The 17,323-nt window shown below is 37.2% G+C and overlaps 1 protein-coding gene across 3 annotated transcripts in view; it reads right to left on the bottom strand.

The window, feature by feature from the left end:
• Positions 1-3,083, bottom strand: part of TAFA1 (TAFA chemokine like family member 1) — a 457,580-nt gene extending 454,497 nt beyond the window's left edge. For 2 of the 3 annotated variants that reach the window (XM_036878275.2, XM_036878273.2), the window contains exons 1-2: positions 2,905-3,083; positions 828-948 (exon numbers count right to left, since the gene is read on the bottom strand). In XM_036878275.2, the coding sequence (XP_036734170.2) occupies positions 828-945 (118 nt within the window). In that variant the 5' untranslated portion in view covers positions 946-948; positions 2,905-3,083. Of the gene's footprint in view, positions 1-827; positions 1,968-2,904 lie in introns of those variants that run through there. The other variant, XM_036878274.2, reaches the window with a different exon arrangement.
• Positions 3,084-17,323: the final 14,240 nt, after the last annotated feature.

Raw genomic sequence — 17,323 nt, forward strand, 5'->3', positions numbered from 1 at the left:
AGAGAACCATCGAGGGTAAGAACAATCGAGCTGGGGAACGGTAACGATAAAGGCAAAGGAGAAAAAAAGTCAGAGTGAACAGTGAGGCCATGGAAAGGTAAGAAATGTACCTGGAACAGAAAGTTGAAGAAAGCAAATCGCGTCCAGAACTCAATACAGGTTAACAACAAAATCAGCCTAAGGGAACTTGCCCCCGAAACTGCCTAAGAGAGTGAGAGAGAAAGAGAGGGGGAAAAAAAGGCACCGAGCATACGGAAAGAACAGAAAGTGAAGGAAGGGAGAAAGGAAAGGAGACAAACCAAACGAGAAATAGTAAGTTACTCTTTCATTTCTTTTTCACTGACAGACTACTTCCAAAGTTAATTCTGGCATGAGCATTCCCTGAAAATCCTTAACCACACGCATCCCGACATTATAGTATCTGTACTAGATAAAAATGCTTCCCAGAAATATATACACATTATTTTATGGGTCGCAAAAATCATGTATTGCCTCCCTAAAACACCCTCATTTTGAAAGTCGTCCCATGTTTTGCAGAATATTTCACTGTTGCCTTAAGTATCCGACAACAAATGACCTCTGTTTTTTAAGATTTGGAAGGGGGAGGAGGACTTTTAGAAAAAACTATCTTTTCTGAGAAGTTAATAGAAAGACCTCCAAGATATTTTAGTATCCCCACTTTACCCAAAGCATTCAGCCAACAATTCATCTTAGAGTTCAGAGGCAAGCTGCCCACACTATAGCACTTTCTGTTACTTTCATTCAACCATCTGTTAAGGTGACCGCGGTAAGACTGGAGGCTACAGTGGGGCCAGCTCCCGACTTACCTGGTCTGTGCAGGTGGTGCTGTTGGAAGGCGTGCTGAAGGGATCCATGGCAGAGCAGCATTGCACAAGCACTTATCCACAAGTACAGGACCCAGGACATCGCCGAGACCATTGCCATTCTCTAAAGAGAACATTAGACAGGAAGGATTACCCCCGGTTTCAAGCCCCCAGCTCAGTTTGTCTCACTGGGGCGAGAAGGAGGGTCTCAGACGTCATGTCCCTTTGCTACTCTCCTGGCTAGAATTAATGACCCAGCAGGGGTCATGCTGTGAAGTCGGATTGACAGAAAGCACTTTTCAGATCATGAATTCATTTCTGAAATTCTGTACAACCAAGGATTGCCAAAATACAAAAGTAAATGAAAGTTTTTGACTATCAGGGAGTTTGAGACATAGTATCCTAAATAAACAACCTGTTTTGCATGATCATCTATAAGGTACAGTTATTCCAGGCATTAAAAGCTGCATGCTCCTGTTCATTCTAACTTCATTGCAAGTCTAACATAAGCCTGAGAGGAAAGAGTAGATTTTTTTTTCAATTCTACAGTCATGAATTTTTAATCTCTATGCTGTCTTCTAAACTAAGTAATCATTTCTCAGAGGCATGTTGTAATCCCCTGATAGAACTGGTCTTTTTGGCTGGACTTAAAATCAGAAAGAATTGTCTTCAGCCAGAATGAGTTTCAGATGGAAGATCTATGCTTCTATCCTAGAGTGAGCTATAATTTACAATATTGCTTTGCCTCCTAAGATCCCATTGTGGCATTTGTTGTATATTGTTGAATATACATATACAGGTGGTGTATGTATTTATGGATGAACATACACCTTTTCTCAGGCACTGAAACTTTGACAGTCTTTTCTGCACCTATAAGGATCTTAGCAGCTACAAAGGCTCAACTGCGCTACATATTGTCCAATTTCTCAAACAACACCTTATGCTGCATTTCATATTGCCAAATTAATCAAACTTGGAGCATCATTCTTATTCAGCCAGTGATATTGAAAGTGTTTTCTATACAAGAATCCAGTTAAGTATATGCTTTTCTCTTAGGGCTTTGGAACTAAGATTGTTTCATTCTTTTTAATGGATTATTCCACTGTTAAATCATACACTTACAGCATTTCAACTATACATTTAAAACCTACTAGTAACCTCCCAGTGTGGCTTCTGTATTCACAGAAATTTGTTCTTGTTCAAAACCTGTGATGCTCAGAAAGCAAAAATGATGTACACATTATAATGTGTGTGTGTGTGTGTGTGTGTGTGTCTGTGTCTGTGTGTGTGTGTAGACATAATACAAGATAATTTATGGGTTTTAGGAGAGATGTAGTCTTTAAGAAGGGTTTTAGGACTATAATAGATAAATGATGGCAATCATAATTAAGTGCAAAGTAGGAAAACATTATTTTCAACAGTATGGAGCTTTTTATGCACCAGTCACTGATTCAGATGGATCATTCACTTTATAATTAGTTTCACTGCCCACTGTTTACTTTTGTATACAACAGATATAGTCTCATAGTTTTCAGAACTATCAGTAAAACATAGATGCATTCTCTTCAATAGAGATAAATAGCAACACCCCTCCTGTGAATCTTGAAATGAATGCATTCTGGGGCTTTTTCAAAATAACCTGCAAATTACAGAAAGACAAAACAGAGGTGACAGTGGCATGCATTGACTCCTTGTGAATTTCAGTTAAAATGCACTAGGAATTCATCTCAACTTGAAAAAACTCTATCACAATAAAAACTTAATAGTTTTTCAGTGACTGTTTTCTCTTGCTCATTTCTTCACTAACAGATCTCAGCCCTCAAAAAGATTACTATGACTTGACATTTGCAGTATTGTCCTTCATTTTCTTTTTCTCATTTAACTTTGTCTAATTTTCAGCATTACTTCCCAGGTTCCTGCATATCACTCTCATTGCTCTCTTTCTTACCAAGAGGTTGTCCCTATGTTAATAGGTGTTTTCCTACAAATAATGCATTCAGTCTCACATAGTTCTCTAGATATGACTGAACAGGTTACAAATCTGCTTTCTGAATCTTAAATCCTTAAAGAGACTTCTTACCTGAAAAATCCAGCCAAGAGCAGAGTACTCTATTAGTGTTCATTGGAAAGCTCTAACACTTTCTAAAATCCATCTGTGCCACAATTCAAGATCTTTTGCAAAAGAGCTTCTCAATAATCTTCTTTATCAGGATTTTAAAAAATATATGTTTTTCTCTTCTGATGCTATTTCCACAGTAAAGAAGACATCGAGCTCCCTCAGATTGTATTGTCAGAGAAGAAGCCAAGGTTTGATGGGTGGAAACCTTGTCATTTTCACCTTTAAATCATCTCCTGGCGTCACCTCTGCCTGATGAGACCTTTGAAATGATGGTGTGATAATGTGTAGTTTCCTGATGAGAATCAGTTAATAGTTAATGACGGACCATCCCCACTCCATTCAGTGTATTCAGGGCAGAGCAAGGCAGCAAAATGTAGGAGCAGGGCTGCTATACGGTGCTGTAAGTAGCAGAGTCTGTTTCAATACATCCCTCCTCTGTAAAGTATCACATGTCTTAAAGTGACATTACCCTCTATTATAGCTACAGTGAATTGTAATACTTGCCCACTAACTCTTGAACAACTCAAACAGCACTTTTAACACTGTATTCTCTGATATGTTAGAGTTTTTGCTGATACTATTTATTTGCTAAAAGAGTAAAGAAGGAAGGAGAAACAAAAGAAAAAAGCATTCTGCAAAATGATAGTGTTAATGGGTATTAGAGTTCTAATAGTACATGGGAAAGTGAAAAACACTCCATTTCTTACCCCTTAATGTTCTTTTAAACAGGAAGTTCGCCAAAAATATTGTTAGCTTTATACAAATTTAAATCTGTCAATTGTTTTGGCCGCTACATATGGGACTATGATATATCTGAAATATAGACAGTTAAATGCCTGAGACCAGTAAATATCCTCTGAATTTTTTAACATGTTTAATAAACAGAAATCAGTCATTTTCAGCATTGAAGGTGGGCTTTAACAAAGAAATATGCTCAAGTCATTTTTAAAAATTTCCCTTTTCCTCAAATAACACTTTGGGGTAGGAAGAGGAAACATTCAGAAGTTCAACATTTTGTTTCTAGTATTATGATTTGGACACTTTCTTCTCCAGAAATGTAGTGTGACTGTACCTAGACATCAATGATGCATATAAGGTGATCTAGTTTTTCCCTTATGGAGTGCAATAGCAATGATTCTTGGAAATATTCATTCAATTATTTAATGAATCACTAATAAAGCACCTACTATGTGTTAAATGCTTGGGGAGACAAGGCAGAAAATGGACCAAAGTGATCCCTCCTCTCATAGATCATACTGTCTCATCTTTCATTTTTTTCATTTCAAGGTGTTCTCATAATTTTCCTTCCTCAACAACCTTTTGAAATGCCTCAGAATTCTCTCTTGCCTTTCATAGGCATTATAAAGAAGGTTTGATGCTGCCATGCATCTTCAGAAACCATAGTCTCTTTTCGTGTGTTACACAGAGTGGGAGACCTTTCAGGTTCATTAATCTTCCCCACTGATCTTTTACATTGCACAGTACACACGTAATAGCTCTTTGTAACAACACAACTCTTTATTAAATCTTACCACTAAACAAATTTCAAGATAATAGTAAATACTCATTTTACAATTAAAAATAAGTCAAGAACACCAAAGTTCTAGTTGGTAATGTATGCTTCATTTCTGTGGTTCAATATTGTTGTGTTGGTGAGTAAACACAGAAAGTTTACACAGTTGTGCAATATGAAGACAAAAATAATAAAAGCAGTAGCAGCCACTAATATTTATTAAACCTTCACCATGTGCTAGCACTAGTCTGTAATATGTTGCTTGTAAGGTATAATTTCATCCTCCTTACTAACTCTGTAAGATAAGTATTATTATCATTATCTCTATTTATGGATGGAGAATCTCAGGGAGAAAAGAGAGGTTAAGAAACTTGCTAAGGTAATACAGGTACTGAGTGATGGAGCAGGTCTCAAACCCTAGGGATCTGGCTTATAAGCTCACATCTTAAACACTTGGATAGAATACTTCATGGAAAAAACAACCCCCCAGTATTAACCGTCACATTTTCTTATTTCTTTACCATTAAGACAGTTTCAAAACATTACTACTCATTTGTTCAAGAGGCATATGTTGACTACATTCCAGACATTTAAAATATAGAAGTATAGGAAGATAGTCTTTGCCCATGATTTTTTGGTTTTGGTTTTGCTATGATAATGCATAAAAATTAGAAGAAGTTCAGATTTGCTTAAAAAAAAAAGCTGCCATTTGGAAAAACTACAACCATTATGGTCTTCATTTTGGGGCTCAACTTAAGTTACCTACAATTCAGTTCAACTTAATAAACTTGAAACACATATTAATGGATTATGTCCAAGGCCCTCAAATGGGCATTGCTAATTTTTTTTAAAAGACTGGAAGAAAGACCTGCTCTTTCAGGCTTACATGGCTTTCTATACCTTCATGTGCTATAACAAGAATATCAACATAGCTCCATTTTTTACTTCCAGTACATTGCAGTCCATTGTATTGCAGCCAGTGATCATGTGTCTTTATAATGTAAGCATCAACAGATATTGACATTTAAGGCAATTTAGTCCATGCTCTCAACTCAAAGCAAAACTACTTTCATGCCTTTCAAAGAAGTTGGGCCTTTCCACCTTCAGGCTGTGGTAGGATTGTATTTCCTGACTGCTGTATAGTTCATTGAGCCATAAAGTTCTAGTCAACGAGCTGACAGCAGAACTGAGGGAATCTCTTTGAGGCTGGAGCTTTTAACTATTAAAGCAAACACTCCAGATCTCTCTTTGCCTTTAAAACAGGGACTAGTTGCACTATCATTCAGGATCCTCGAGTGACAACAAAGAGCAGTGGTCTTCCCCTCTTCCCTTTCCAATCTATAATGGATGGACATAGTGAATAAGAAACATTTTGTTATTTAAGCAATTTAAAATTAAGGGTTATTTATTATTGCAGCATACCTAGTTTGTCCTGACTGATGAAGACTTTAACCCAAATTATTTAGGTATTAATTTAATATTTATGTTCCATGCACTACCTTAAACTCTGAGGAAACAGCAGTATATACATCAGACTAAATTCCTGCCTTCACAAGGACCCCCTTCAAGAGAAATCCATTGGAGATTTTTGAACAGAGCAGTAATAAATCCAATCATTGATTACTGCAGCTAGAATCCCTTAGAGTTCTTATAAGCCAAAAGTTATAAACAGATCACTCATGTGGCCCATAGCCATGCCCAGCTCAGACATTTTGTTATGCAAGCACAGTATTTCAAAAAGCAAAGGACTACAGCATCATTGTTTCAGCCCACCCAGTTTCATGAATTCAAGATACCTAAACAGTTGGTACACGACTCAGGCCAAACTCCTGAAGATGCATATTTCAAATACAATACCTATACATGTGCACATTTGTGTGTATAAAAAAGAGAAAAGCCTATTTGTCATAACTCCATCCCATAGAGAAACCCACATTTATTCAGAAGAAAGACCCAATGGAAATAATTAGGGGTGAAAGCTAAAACACACAGAATGCTTAAGTAGCCAAGAATATTCAGCAAATTACTGTGCATAGTAAAAGGCAGGGGGAGGGAGGAATGAGGGATACAGATGCAATAGGGTGGAAAACTAAACAGAGGCAAAAAATGGTGGGGGTGCTGAGAGGCAGCTATAGAAAGAAATGCATTAGAGGTTCAGGAAAAGGACTGAGAACTAAAATATACAAAGGGAAATTCTGGGTGAAAACCATATCCTGTCCAGTGCGACTCTCCTCCCTATCTGTCTTGAAATGATTACAAAAGTATTAAAACACAAAAATGAAAAACAAAAAATTTATGCTTTGTGTTACTAACTTATTTGGGAAGCCCATTAAAGGCCCATCTAGGGCCTACAACCAAGCCAAAAACACCACCAGATAAACCCTCATTCTCCTGATTACCACATTTTTCATTTCTTGGCCTTAGAAATAAAAGCCATCCTTACTTCAGTTTAAAAACAACCTACTTAATAATTTGGCTAATTTTAATTCACAAATGTGCAGAAAAAAAATGAGACACTGCAAGATTTTATGTCTATGCACATTTCTAAATTGAAAAACAACTAAAGGAATTTAAATAAATTACATCTGGACTGCGAAACATGGCAAGTTTCAGTTTAATGCAAATTAAAGTGGTTTAGATGTACACCATTTAAATTAGTTCTAAGTATTTCTTGAAATAACACATTTTGGTTGTAACTTCACAACACTGGTGTTCTTCTTTATTTCAATTGGCTAATGAAAGTGGAGGCATGGATGAAAGGATCATTGTCATGACATGTACCTCTAATCTATATGCCTTCTGTAGGCCAATTTATCTTTCTGTAGTCATTGGGACTACCCATCAGTTGGCTGACAATGTCAATTCTTAAATCTCTTATCATGAGAGGCAATATACCTTTTCCCTTCGCTAAGTAATAGTGTTACCCTATCTTTCTCCCATTGCCCAATTGCATAACTCATTTGTGTTAACTCACTTTTTTCCTCAGAACTCATCTGAAATTTTCCCATCTACCACGGAATCCTAGTATGTGCCCCATACCAGATACATAGCAACATCCCTAGTTTGTCAGTCTTATCTTTAGGACCTAAATAAAGTATATATACTTGCATGATTTATTTCTGTATTCTTTCCCCTGCATTACTTCAAAGTATATTTAAGCTAAAAAGAGGGAAAGGATGATGAAGAGAAAAACAAATGAAGTACAAGAGATTGGGAGTTCTAATAATAATATATAATACTGATGATGATTGATGATCATATAATGATGATGATGACGACACTATTGTATTAATAACTATTTTGGGGGGAGCTCTTTCTATGTACCAAGCCCTAGTTAATCCTTTATATGCAGTTTGTCATTTAATAGCCACAAAAATGCTAATAGATCTATATTCTGGTGATCTCTGTTTTATGGATGAAATACAAAATTTCAGAGAGGTTAAGCAATAGAACTAATGTCACACCTCCAGTAAGGCTGAGGAACTATGATTCACACTCATCTTTGATTCTCAAATCCTAAGCTCAAAGCAACCAAATATAGACAGCAATATTAGCAAGAAACAATCAATTTTACATGATAAAGATAAAAGTCCAAGTAAGCTAAGTAATGTGAACCTGATGTGAAGTTTGAACATGAAATGCAAACCATCAACTGTTACAGAGGAAGCACTATTTTGATTCTAAGCTTTCTAGAAGTAAAAGTGAAGAAGATAAATTATTCCTTAAAAATTCACAGCATCTACAAAGTAAAAAACAGAAGCAAAAAAAAAAAAGAAGAAGCCGAACTACTGCTTAAGAAGAATAAAAATCATTAGTAGTAACAGAGAACGAGCAGAGGTTAAGTCAATGTCTATAAAACTGGTGAAACTTGGTTACATAATTTGGATGTGAATATATAAGGCAGAATTTTCAGTAAATGTAAGAAAAGTGAAATGGAAGACAAGATTTTTCTTAGGCTGGAAGAAAAGATAACCTTCATGTAGGAGTCTCATTTTTCACCTCTAGCAGTCTATCTCTACAATTACTTTATCAATTATAATTCCTCATTGCTTTTCTTGTCTGCCTTCCAGGCAGAAGGTAAAGAAAGAATAAGGTCATTTCTTTTGTTCCTCGACTTCTTATCTCTTTATTATCCTTGTAGAACAAAGAGAAAGTTGAAATAACAGCTTCACCTCCTCTCTAATCAAATAAATAAACTGTTGTGTTAGAGACCAAGTAGTCTATTATGAGGATATGAACATGTAAGTACACAGAGGTCATGAAAATGACTGCTTTGATGATGACTATAGTAAAAAGAATAATATAATTTCTGTGGTATATACAACTTGCAGATCCATACATGGATTCATAATCACTGTATCCCAGATCTCTTCTGATCTAACAAAGAGCCCTTTACCCACTCAATGGTGAAAGCCAGACATAAAGACTCTCTTTGCCACCTCCCTTTTCATAGACTTGAACATCCAATGAGTCACACCTATTTGACATCCTGTCTATCTCTTAAATCTGTCCATTTTCTCCCTCTCCATTCAAATGCTCTCACCCAGGCTGCCATCATCTTTCACCCAACTATGATAATATTTTCCTAACTAGTCCACTTACCTTCAACATGGGCACCTCTGACCCATCTTTTTCCTCTTCTGCTGCCAGAGGGAATGTATTTGAGATGCACGTTGATCATGACACTATTTTTTAAAACTCTTTTGAAGATTTTCCATTGAGCTTAAATTAAAGCCCAAATTCATGACCATAGTTGGCAGAGCTCTGCATGAAATGGCCTCTTCTACTTCTCAACCCTCACCTGTTACAAATATTCACTCTTTGCTCCTACTACATTTTTCCCTTGAGTCCTTGAATGGACAGGAGAACTTTGTCCCAGTAGTCTTCTGTAATATACTAAACCATATCAAGTCTCCAATACATGCACTTACAACCCCTAGGATATCATCTCTGTAGCCTTAACTTCCACTGTAAATAACTACTTTTGGAATAATTTGCTTTATATCTGCCTAATATCCTCACTAGAATTACCACAAGAGCAAGGAGAACCAGCATCTTGTTCACTGCTATAGCTTCAGAATCGAACATATATATACTATCTGGCATACAGTAGACAGACACTCGAATGTTTTCACAAAGAAATGAATAAAAATGAACCAAAATAAAGTGTAAGCTCACTATCAAGATGGCATGCATAGTGAACTGTTTTTCTATAAATAGATTTTGTGCCCTTTGCTAGTTCTTTGGGTAGCCAGTAGCACGCATTTATGAAGTTGGTGACACATATGCAGGATGACTGCTTTGTTCTGTGTTGGTCTATTGCTATGACACTAAGCAAAGAAAATAGGCCCATACATTGTTTAAACCCATAACTGCTTGCTGCTAAACCTGTGTTGGGTTTCATTTATCTATCTATCTATCTATCTATCTATCTATCTATCTATCTATCTATCTATTTATTTTGCTAGAAGGAGAAAAAAAAAGAAACTGTCCTGAATTTTCAGCCCTGGCTCTCAGTGGCTGATACCCAAATATGATCTGATGATGCAGCTCACAGCAAATCCCTGAAGAGTAAAAAAGTCTCCAAATGTTAAAAATCAAAAGAAAGCACTTTGAATGCCATTTTATCAAACCTAGAAGAGATGCCCCCTTTAAGTCTCCTAGTCCAGCCTCTTTGCTCAAGAAGAAATAAAAAGACTTAACAAAGGGCAGATGCTTATCCAAGGGAACTCACTGCTGTAGATGACATTAGAATACAGGTCTCTCATCTAGTGTTTTTCCTCCCCTTGCCCTCTTGTCTCTCCCAGCACTATCCAGTAGAATTTTCTGTAATGCTGGAAATACTTTCTATCTGTGCTGACCAAGATGGTAGCTACTATCCACACATGTGGCTATTAAGCACTTGAAATGTGGCTAGTGCAACTAAGGAAATGAATTTATAATTTTATTTGATTTTGACTAATCTAAATTTAAATAGGTACATATGATTAGTGGATACTGTAATGAACAACACAGTTCTAAAATATACCAGCCAGGTTAAGAAAAATAAAGTCTTTGATATCAAATAATTTTCAGTATGCCAGCAGAAAGATCTTGAATTACCTGACACTAACCTTACAGAACAGATATTATATGGATAGAAAGAGATAGAATGTGCTTGGTTACAATGAACAGAAACAAACAAATGAACAAACGAAACCAATTCAAACTAGATGAAGTATGGTTTCTTATAGTTATTATAGCTTGACTGTTCACAGGTTCACATATTTCACATAATTCCCAGATTCTGGACCTTTATACATGCTGTAAGCTCCTGTCTTATTCATCACTGTTTACTCATCATCTGGCAATGCACCTGGCACATAGTAGGCGCTCAATCAATATTTATAGACTAGATGAGTAAATGAATGTGTGAGTGACTGAATAAATACAGCCATTTCTCATTTATTCATGCATTAGATATTTTATGAATTTGCAGCAATATTCTAAGCAAGTGGTTGGCAGTGGGCTGAGCAGGGAGGAGGCTGGGAAGAATTTCAGATGATGTGTCTGTATGTGTATGGGTGTTTGTGTGGGAATCTGAGTCTGGGAATGCCTAAATGTGCATCTTCAACCACATCCCAGTGCCAGAAAAAAAGGCTTTTTGCAATGCTTCTTGCTTTCTCTCATCCACCCTTTTCTTCCTTTCTCCTGACACCCCATATTAACAAGAGGCCTTCTCCACTCTTCGTTTCCACCCTCATGTTCAGGTTTTTTCCACACTATAATGGAAAGCATGTGGTATCTCTGGGAGTCCCAGCTTAGAAAGAACCTAGCACTTACTAGTTTAGAGGAGAGAAGAGAATTATAAAGAATAGCTTAAGGAAAACCTTGGACATGACTGGAGGGAGCAGGAGAATGTAGGTGAGCATGCCCACACACTTAGCTTCCCTAAACCAGAAGTCTTCATTTGTGACTGTGAACTACAATAACCTGGGAAATTTTAAAACCCTAAATGCCCAGGCCCCACTGGAGGTGGGATGTAGGCAACAGTATTTTTTAAAGCTCCCTAGGTGGTTCCAATTTGCAGCCAAGTTTGAAAACCACTGCACTAAAACAAAAACATACTGTGGTAAGCCTCCGGTCACTATGGCAACCCCAGAAATACCTGTGATTTCTTATTAATAAGTTGCCAACTAAGATATACATTCTCTGTATTTAACAGATTTATGGTTAGGCCACTGTATGCATATTTATGGAATGCTTACTATGTCCTTAATGATAGAGTAAATGAGTAAATAACTACCATTTAAAACCCCTATTCCACTAATGTTTTTCCCAGTTCTTATTTAACAGCATATATTACATGAACCTTGGGCATTCCAAGCAATAGTTAGATTGCCTTCTTTAGATACATAACCCTTCTCGATTTTTTTCAATTGTGCTACAACCCCTCCTTGCTGAGCTAACTACTGGTTCTAGGATTTTCTCCTGTGGCTCACAGTAGCTTCATTCACTGGCCATAATCAGAGATGAGCACAAAGTCAGTTTGTGCCAATGACATATGAGGACAAGTTTGCAAAGATCTTTTGGAAAGACACTTGCTCTTCATCTAAGACAGCTTCAGAAAGTGATTTTCTCTTTCCATCCGGGCTTGAGCAAGGAAGTAGGTCATTGACTGAGAGTCATTAACAGGTCTTTGAAGACCCTCAAGAGGTGCCAACCTTAACACAAGGCTGATACTATGGAAAGCAGAGTGAATAAGTGGAAGGAAAATGTCTTTCATTGAGTCAAAGCATCGCTAAAGTCCACTCAACTCTAGCCTTTCCCTTCCCTGGGATAGTTTAAGGCAGTTTGAGTGGGCTTTATGTTACTTGTAACCAAAAGCATCCTAATTAACAGAGCATTAAACAAACAGCTTTCAACAATGGAAATATAAAACTAAAAATATCCCAAAGATTATTAAATCCAAGCCGTCATTTTAAAAATAAGATTAAGACTCAAAGAGCTGAAATGACTTGTTCAAGGTAACACAATTTACCTGACCTTCTGTTACCTAGAAATGGGCCTTGATCTCAGGTGTCCTCATTGCCAGCCCACTGCTTATTCTACTGAACTATAAAGGCTTCTTCACCATGAATATTGACTTTAATTTCCTGTTGCTAAATTATTTGTGATGACCCTAATTTTTTAAATGTAGTTAAGTATCTTTGGAAGGAACTCTCTCTACAAATAAATATTTTCAACCCTCTTTCAGAAGACCTACTCAAAGCCCTAGATACCATTTGAACTTTAAATGTAGACGTCATGAAAGAATATGTAAAACTGTTGAAAATATATATCACAAAACTCACCCCCAACCAAAAAAAAATCTTTTTAATTTCTATCCAGCTAGGCGGCTTCAGTAAATGATGTTGCTGAATATATAAAATACTTGAATCTAAATTTAAAAATGCTCCCCCCACTCTTGATTAACCAGATTGTCCCCTCCCCTATATATAGGAACACTATGTGCCTGAGCCCACTTGCCATCTGTCACCACATTTTCCAAACTTCTCTTCCACCCCCTCCTCTTACACAATCTTATCACATAAAAAATATTAGATTTTTCAGAGATTTGTATAATTTCATTAAATTTCCTGAACCAAGCAAAAATAAAGGAAGTACTGGTATATCAAAATGACTCATTATTTGAGTTTCCAACACATATCCATGATAGCTGATAATGCCCTTTAGGCAGAAATTGTGTGTCCAGGAGTAACAAGAATAAGCTTTTCCCTTTATTATGGCATTTCATATTAGGAATTTGCGGGTGTTTCCCATATTGCAGAGAGGCATTTGGACAGCTTCCAGAGTCCTGACTTCTATACCATCAAATTTCTTTGTTTATTACCTTCTGTAAAGTTTCGGGAATTCTCTCAGGTCATTAGAAAAATAAGCCAATTGGGGATTATCTATGTTGCTACTCTCCCTACACTCACATTTTGGGAAATGATTTTTAATCACCTATATACAAGTTACCTCTACTCACCCAAGTGCTATGACAGAAACTTGAGGGTTTTCTTTGGTTGCTCTTTCCTGTTTCCTACATACAATCCATCAGAAATACTAGCCAAGGCTTTTGTTTCCAGCCCCACAGGAGGTCTTTGAGGAATGGCCAGGGAGATTGGCTATAAATTATCAAGTCTACTACACAATAAAGAATTGTTAGGGATGGCCCTTGGAACTACGTCTTGTCTTGCTTCTCTGCATATGCAGGAGTAAAGAAGCTTGTAATGAGCATCATTTTGAGTCTACCAAGTCCATTTTACTCCCATCCCTACCTCTGGTGATTCTGAAGAGCTCATCAATCACAGTGCCTCAACTTCTCTCTGATCACAGGGGTAGTCACATAACTCAGGCCTGACCAATCAGGTATTCCCAGGCCCTGACAAAAGAGATTGGTTCAAGTGTGGGCATATTACCCTGGAAGAACACTAGGGAGAAAGGGATTTACTTCCTTATTACACAGACTGGGGGCTACTGGTGACAATGTCTATCTGCCATGAGGAAAAAAATCTGCCTGTGGCAGATGAGAATACAGTCAAACCCAGAAGAGGAAGAGACAAACTAGGACTGACAGATGAAAAAGGAGAAGGATGGAGGGGAGTAAGAATAAACTGCATCAGGGTTTAGCAAACTATGATCTATCTCCTGTTTTTGTGAATTAACTTTCACTGAAACACAAATACACCCATTTTTTAATGTATTGTCTACAGCTGCTTTCAGGCTAAAATGGTAGCGCTTAGTTGAAACAGATACCATAACTAATAAAGAATGCCTCACTGAGGATACATGAAGTATTTTGTCCTTTTAAAGATCTTATAATTTACTGAAGGGCCAGAAATGTAACAATGATGATGATGATGATGTTTCTGATGATGGCAGGTACCATTCATTGAGTGCATATTATGTTGCTACTTTATGTATTGTCACTCATCCTCCAAACAACCTTGTTAAGTAAATGTATCAGTCAGGACAAGGTAAGTTTTGTTGCAGTAACAAACAACCCCAGCATTTCATGCTACATGTCCTTGGTGGATCAGTAGAAGGCTCAGTTTATGGCTCCAGGATCCCAGGATGATACAGGCTCCTTCTCAACATATTGCTTCCATTTCTGCCTCAGTGAGGGAAAAGATCACACCAAATTACACAATGCCTCAAAAAACTTCCATCCAAAAATGAAATACATCACTTCCATGCAGATTTCATTACCCAAAACAAGTCATATAACTATGCCTAACTTGAAAAGCACTGGTGGAATGTAATACTTCCATGTCTCAGAAGGGGAAGACCTGGAAATATTTGGGGAATACAAGGAACAATTACTCAGATAAGAAATGTTACTCTTTACTTTTCCAATGGGGAAATAGGGTAAAAGAAGTTATAAGACTTCCTCAAAGCCATAAGCTAAGAAGCAGTAGTGTTTGAATTGAAGCCAAGTCAGTACGACTCTAAATTCTAAGCTCTTTTATATCACACCATGTCAATGTTCTTCCTCACTCAGCTTTGGGCTGGAATATAGTAGAGTTTCTTGATGAAAGGAATAGTAGGTTTGCATGATGGAGGAGCAAAAAAGAGCTGAAAGATGTTTAGGTTTGATGAGCTTGGAAAGAGGAAGACCTTTAACCTTTCTGATAAGGACACTGCTTTATAAAATAGTATTTAAGCAAGATATGAATGGCAGTTTCAATTAGAGAACTGGGCCTGTAGTGGGATAATTGGAAGGAGGGGAGGACAATAAAGAAGCAGGAATCAGTAATGCAATTTTTAAAAAATGGGGGGTGGCGGAGAGGAAGAGAGAGAGAGAATGTACAAGTAGTTGTAAGGGAAATTTTTTAGACTGAGACCATTCCTGTTCTTGAGTACCTTAAATATAATTCTTTCCTAAAAGGTTCAGGTTCAAATATTTATGAGACAGAGTTACTATTCCTTTTAGAGGCTTGTCAAGTGTAAAAGAGAAGGAAAAATCTGTTTGTGAAGGGAGTTTACAGTACACTTAAAGTTTATTTTAAAAATAAATAGGACTTGATAGATAGGGCAATAAACAACAGGCCCCACCAGTAACCTGCCAGAAGCACTAACAGGAAGCATCTGTAGGCTGCCAAGAGCCAGAAATAAGAATGAACAGTTCTTACCATCAGAGACTCACAGGAATATTCACAACAAAGGAGGATATTTGGGGTGCAGCATCTCTAAAGTAAGTTACTCTCTGTCATGAACACACTCACAGTTTACGTGGAATACGCCCACATAAGTCAAGTCACATCTGAATCAGATGTTTCTGGCACCCTGTGCTATGAATTCCAGGTTTTGTTTCAGCCTGACACTGTGACATGGCATACAAAAATATGTAGAGAAATTTAATACCTATGGGTAATAAACTTTTCATGACCTAAATAATTAGGAAGTATACATGACCAGAAATAAGTTTATGTGTTCCCACAGCCATTTATCATTTTAATGTTTATATTTATTAAATGCACACAGATATGACTAAATTATTTATGTGTGCCTATTACATGCTAGGCACGATTGCAGGAGCTGGGGATGCAAATGTGAAGAGAAACAATCTTTCTCTTCATGGAATCTATTTTAATGGAGGAGAAGAATGAGAAAAAAATAAACAAGGTGATTAAAGATTGGGGTAGGTGATACAAAGCTATGAAACTAACAACAATAGAGAACCTTGGGGGACAAGGAGTGGGAATGATTTAGGCAGTGGTCAGGTAGCCCTTTGGGGTGGGAGTCTTTGCCCTAGAACCTGAGAGGTAATAAGCCAACCATGCAATGACACAGTTTGATATATATTTGGGCCTGTTTCAATTAATAAAGACTTTCCTTCCAGAAACAAAAATATAATGGAGCTGGGTTACAAAGCTCACTGGATAGGGACTCAAGAGATCTGAGCCTCTTTTATGCCACTTAATAGCTATGTGCCCTTAAGCTAGCCATTTATGAGTCTGGATTTCTCATCTGTGAAATGTGTGGGTTGGGCCAGAAGATCTCTAAGGTCTCCTTTAGCACTAAAAGTTTATAAGTTTATACTACTTCCTCTCTTGTTTCTATTGCATGTGTGTAAATTTTAGTACATGTGCACATACACATATACATATACTGCACATATGTAATAAGTATCATATTTTCTAATTTCTATCAGGAACAGACTTGGCAAAATAAGAAATGCTTATTCAATATGATTCCAATAGAAATGAAAAATATCCCCTTGCCACATTTAATCTCTTCTAAAAAACTACCTTTGCTGAAATACCACATTAGCTATTCCATAAAGTTTCCTGGAGACAATGTGACTGACTACCTTATCTTAGAGGGTACCCCACACCGCTTTCTCAAACTACCTGTCACTGGTCACAGCCTTTGATAGTCCAAGTGTGTATGACTTTTCCTCCATACTGTCCCCCAGCAACCCCAATCCAGCTGCATCTGATTGGTCCTGAAATAAACACCCAACTCAAAGAAGGATCAACCCTAGACTGTCCCTTAACCTCATTAATAAAGGGAAAAGGTGAGTCAGGCCAACAGATTTTCTTGCAAGAAATTTAGACTTGGGATCATGAAACATTGGATGGATTGGTGGGCAGAATCAAATATTAAGGACACATAAAAGACTGCCAAAGAATAATGATGACACAGAACTTGAAGGAAGTCTATTAACTCTGTGATCGTTGAGTCTCTCCATGCTGCTTAGACCCAGACTCGCTCTCCAGTTTCATCCCTCTTTAGGCCCTGGTATTACAATACTTCCTGTTCCCAATTTCTATGCAATTTCTCTGTGTCTTACCAAAAACCCCCATTTCTATGTGAACTAGTGCAACTGGATTTCTTTCA

The sequence above is a fragment of the Manis pentadactyla genome, chromosome 1, assembly GCF_030020395.1.
Source record: "Manis pentadactyla isolate mManPen7 chromosome 1, mManPen7.hap1, whole genome shotgun sequence".
NCBI lineage: Eukaryota > Metazoa > Chordata > Mammalia > Pholidota > Manidae > Manis > Manis pentadactyla.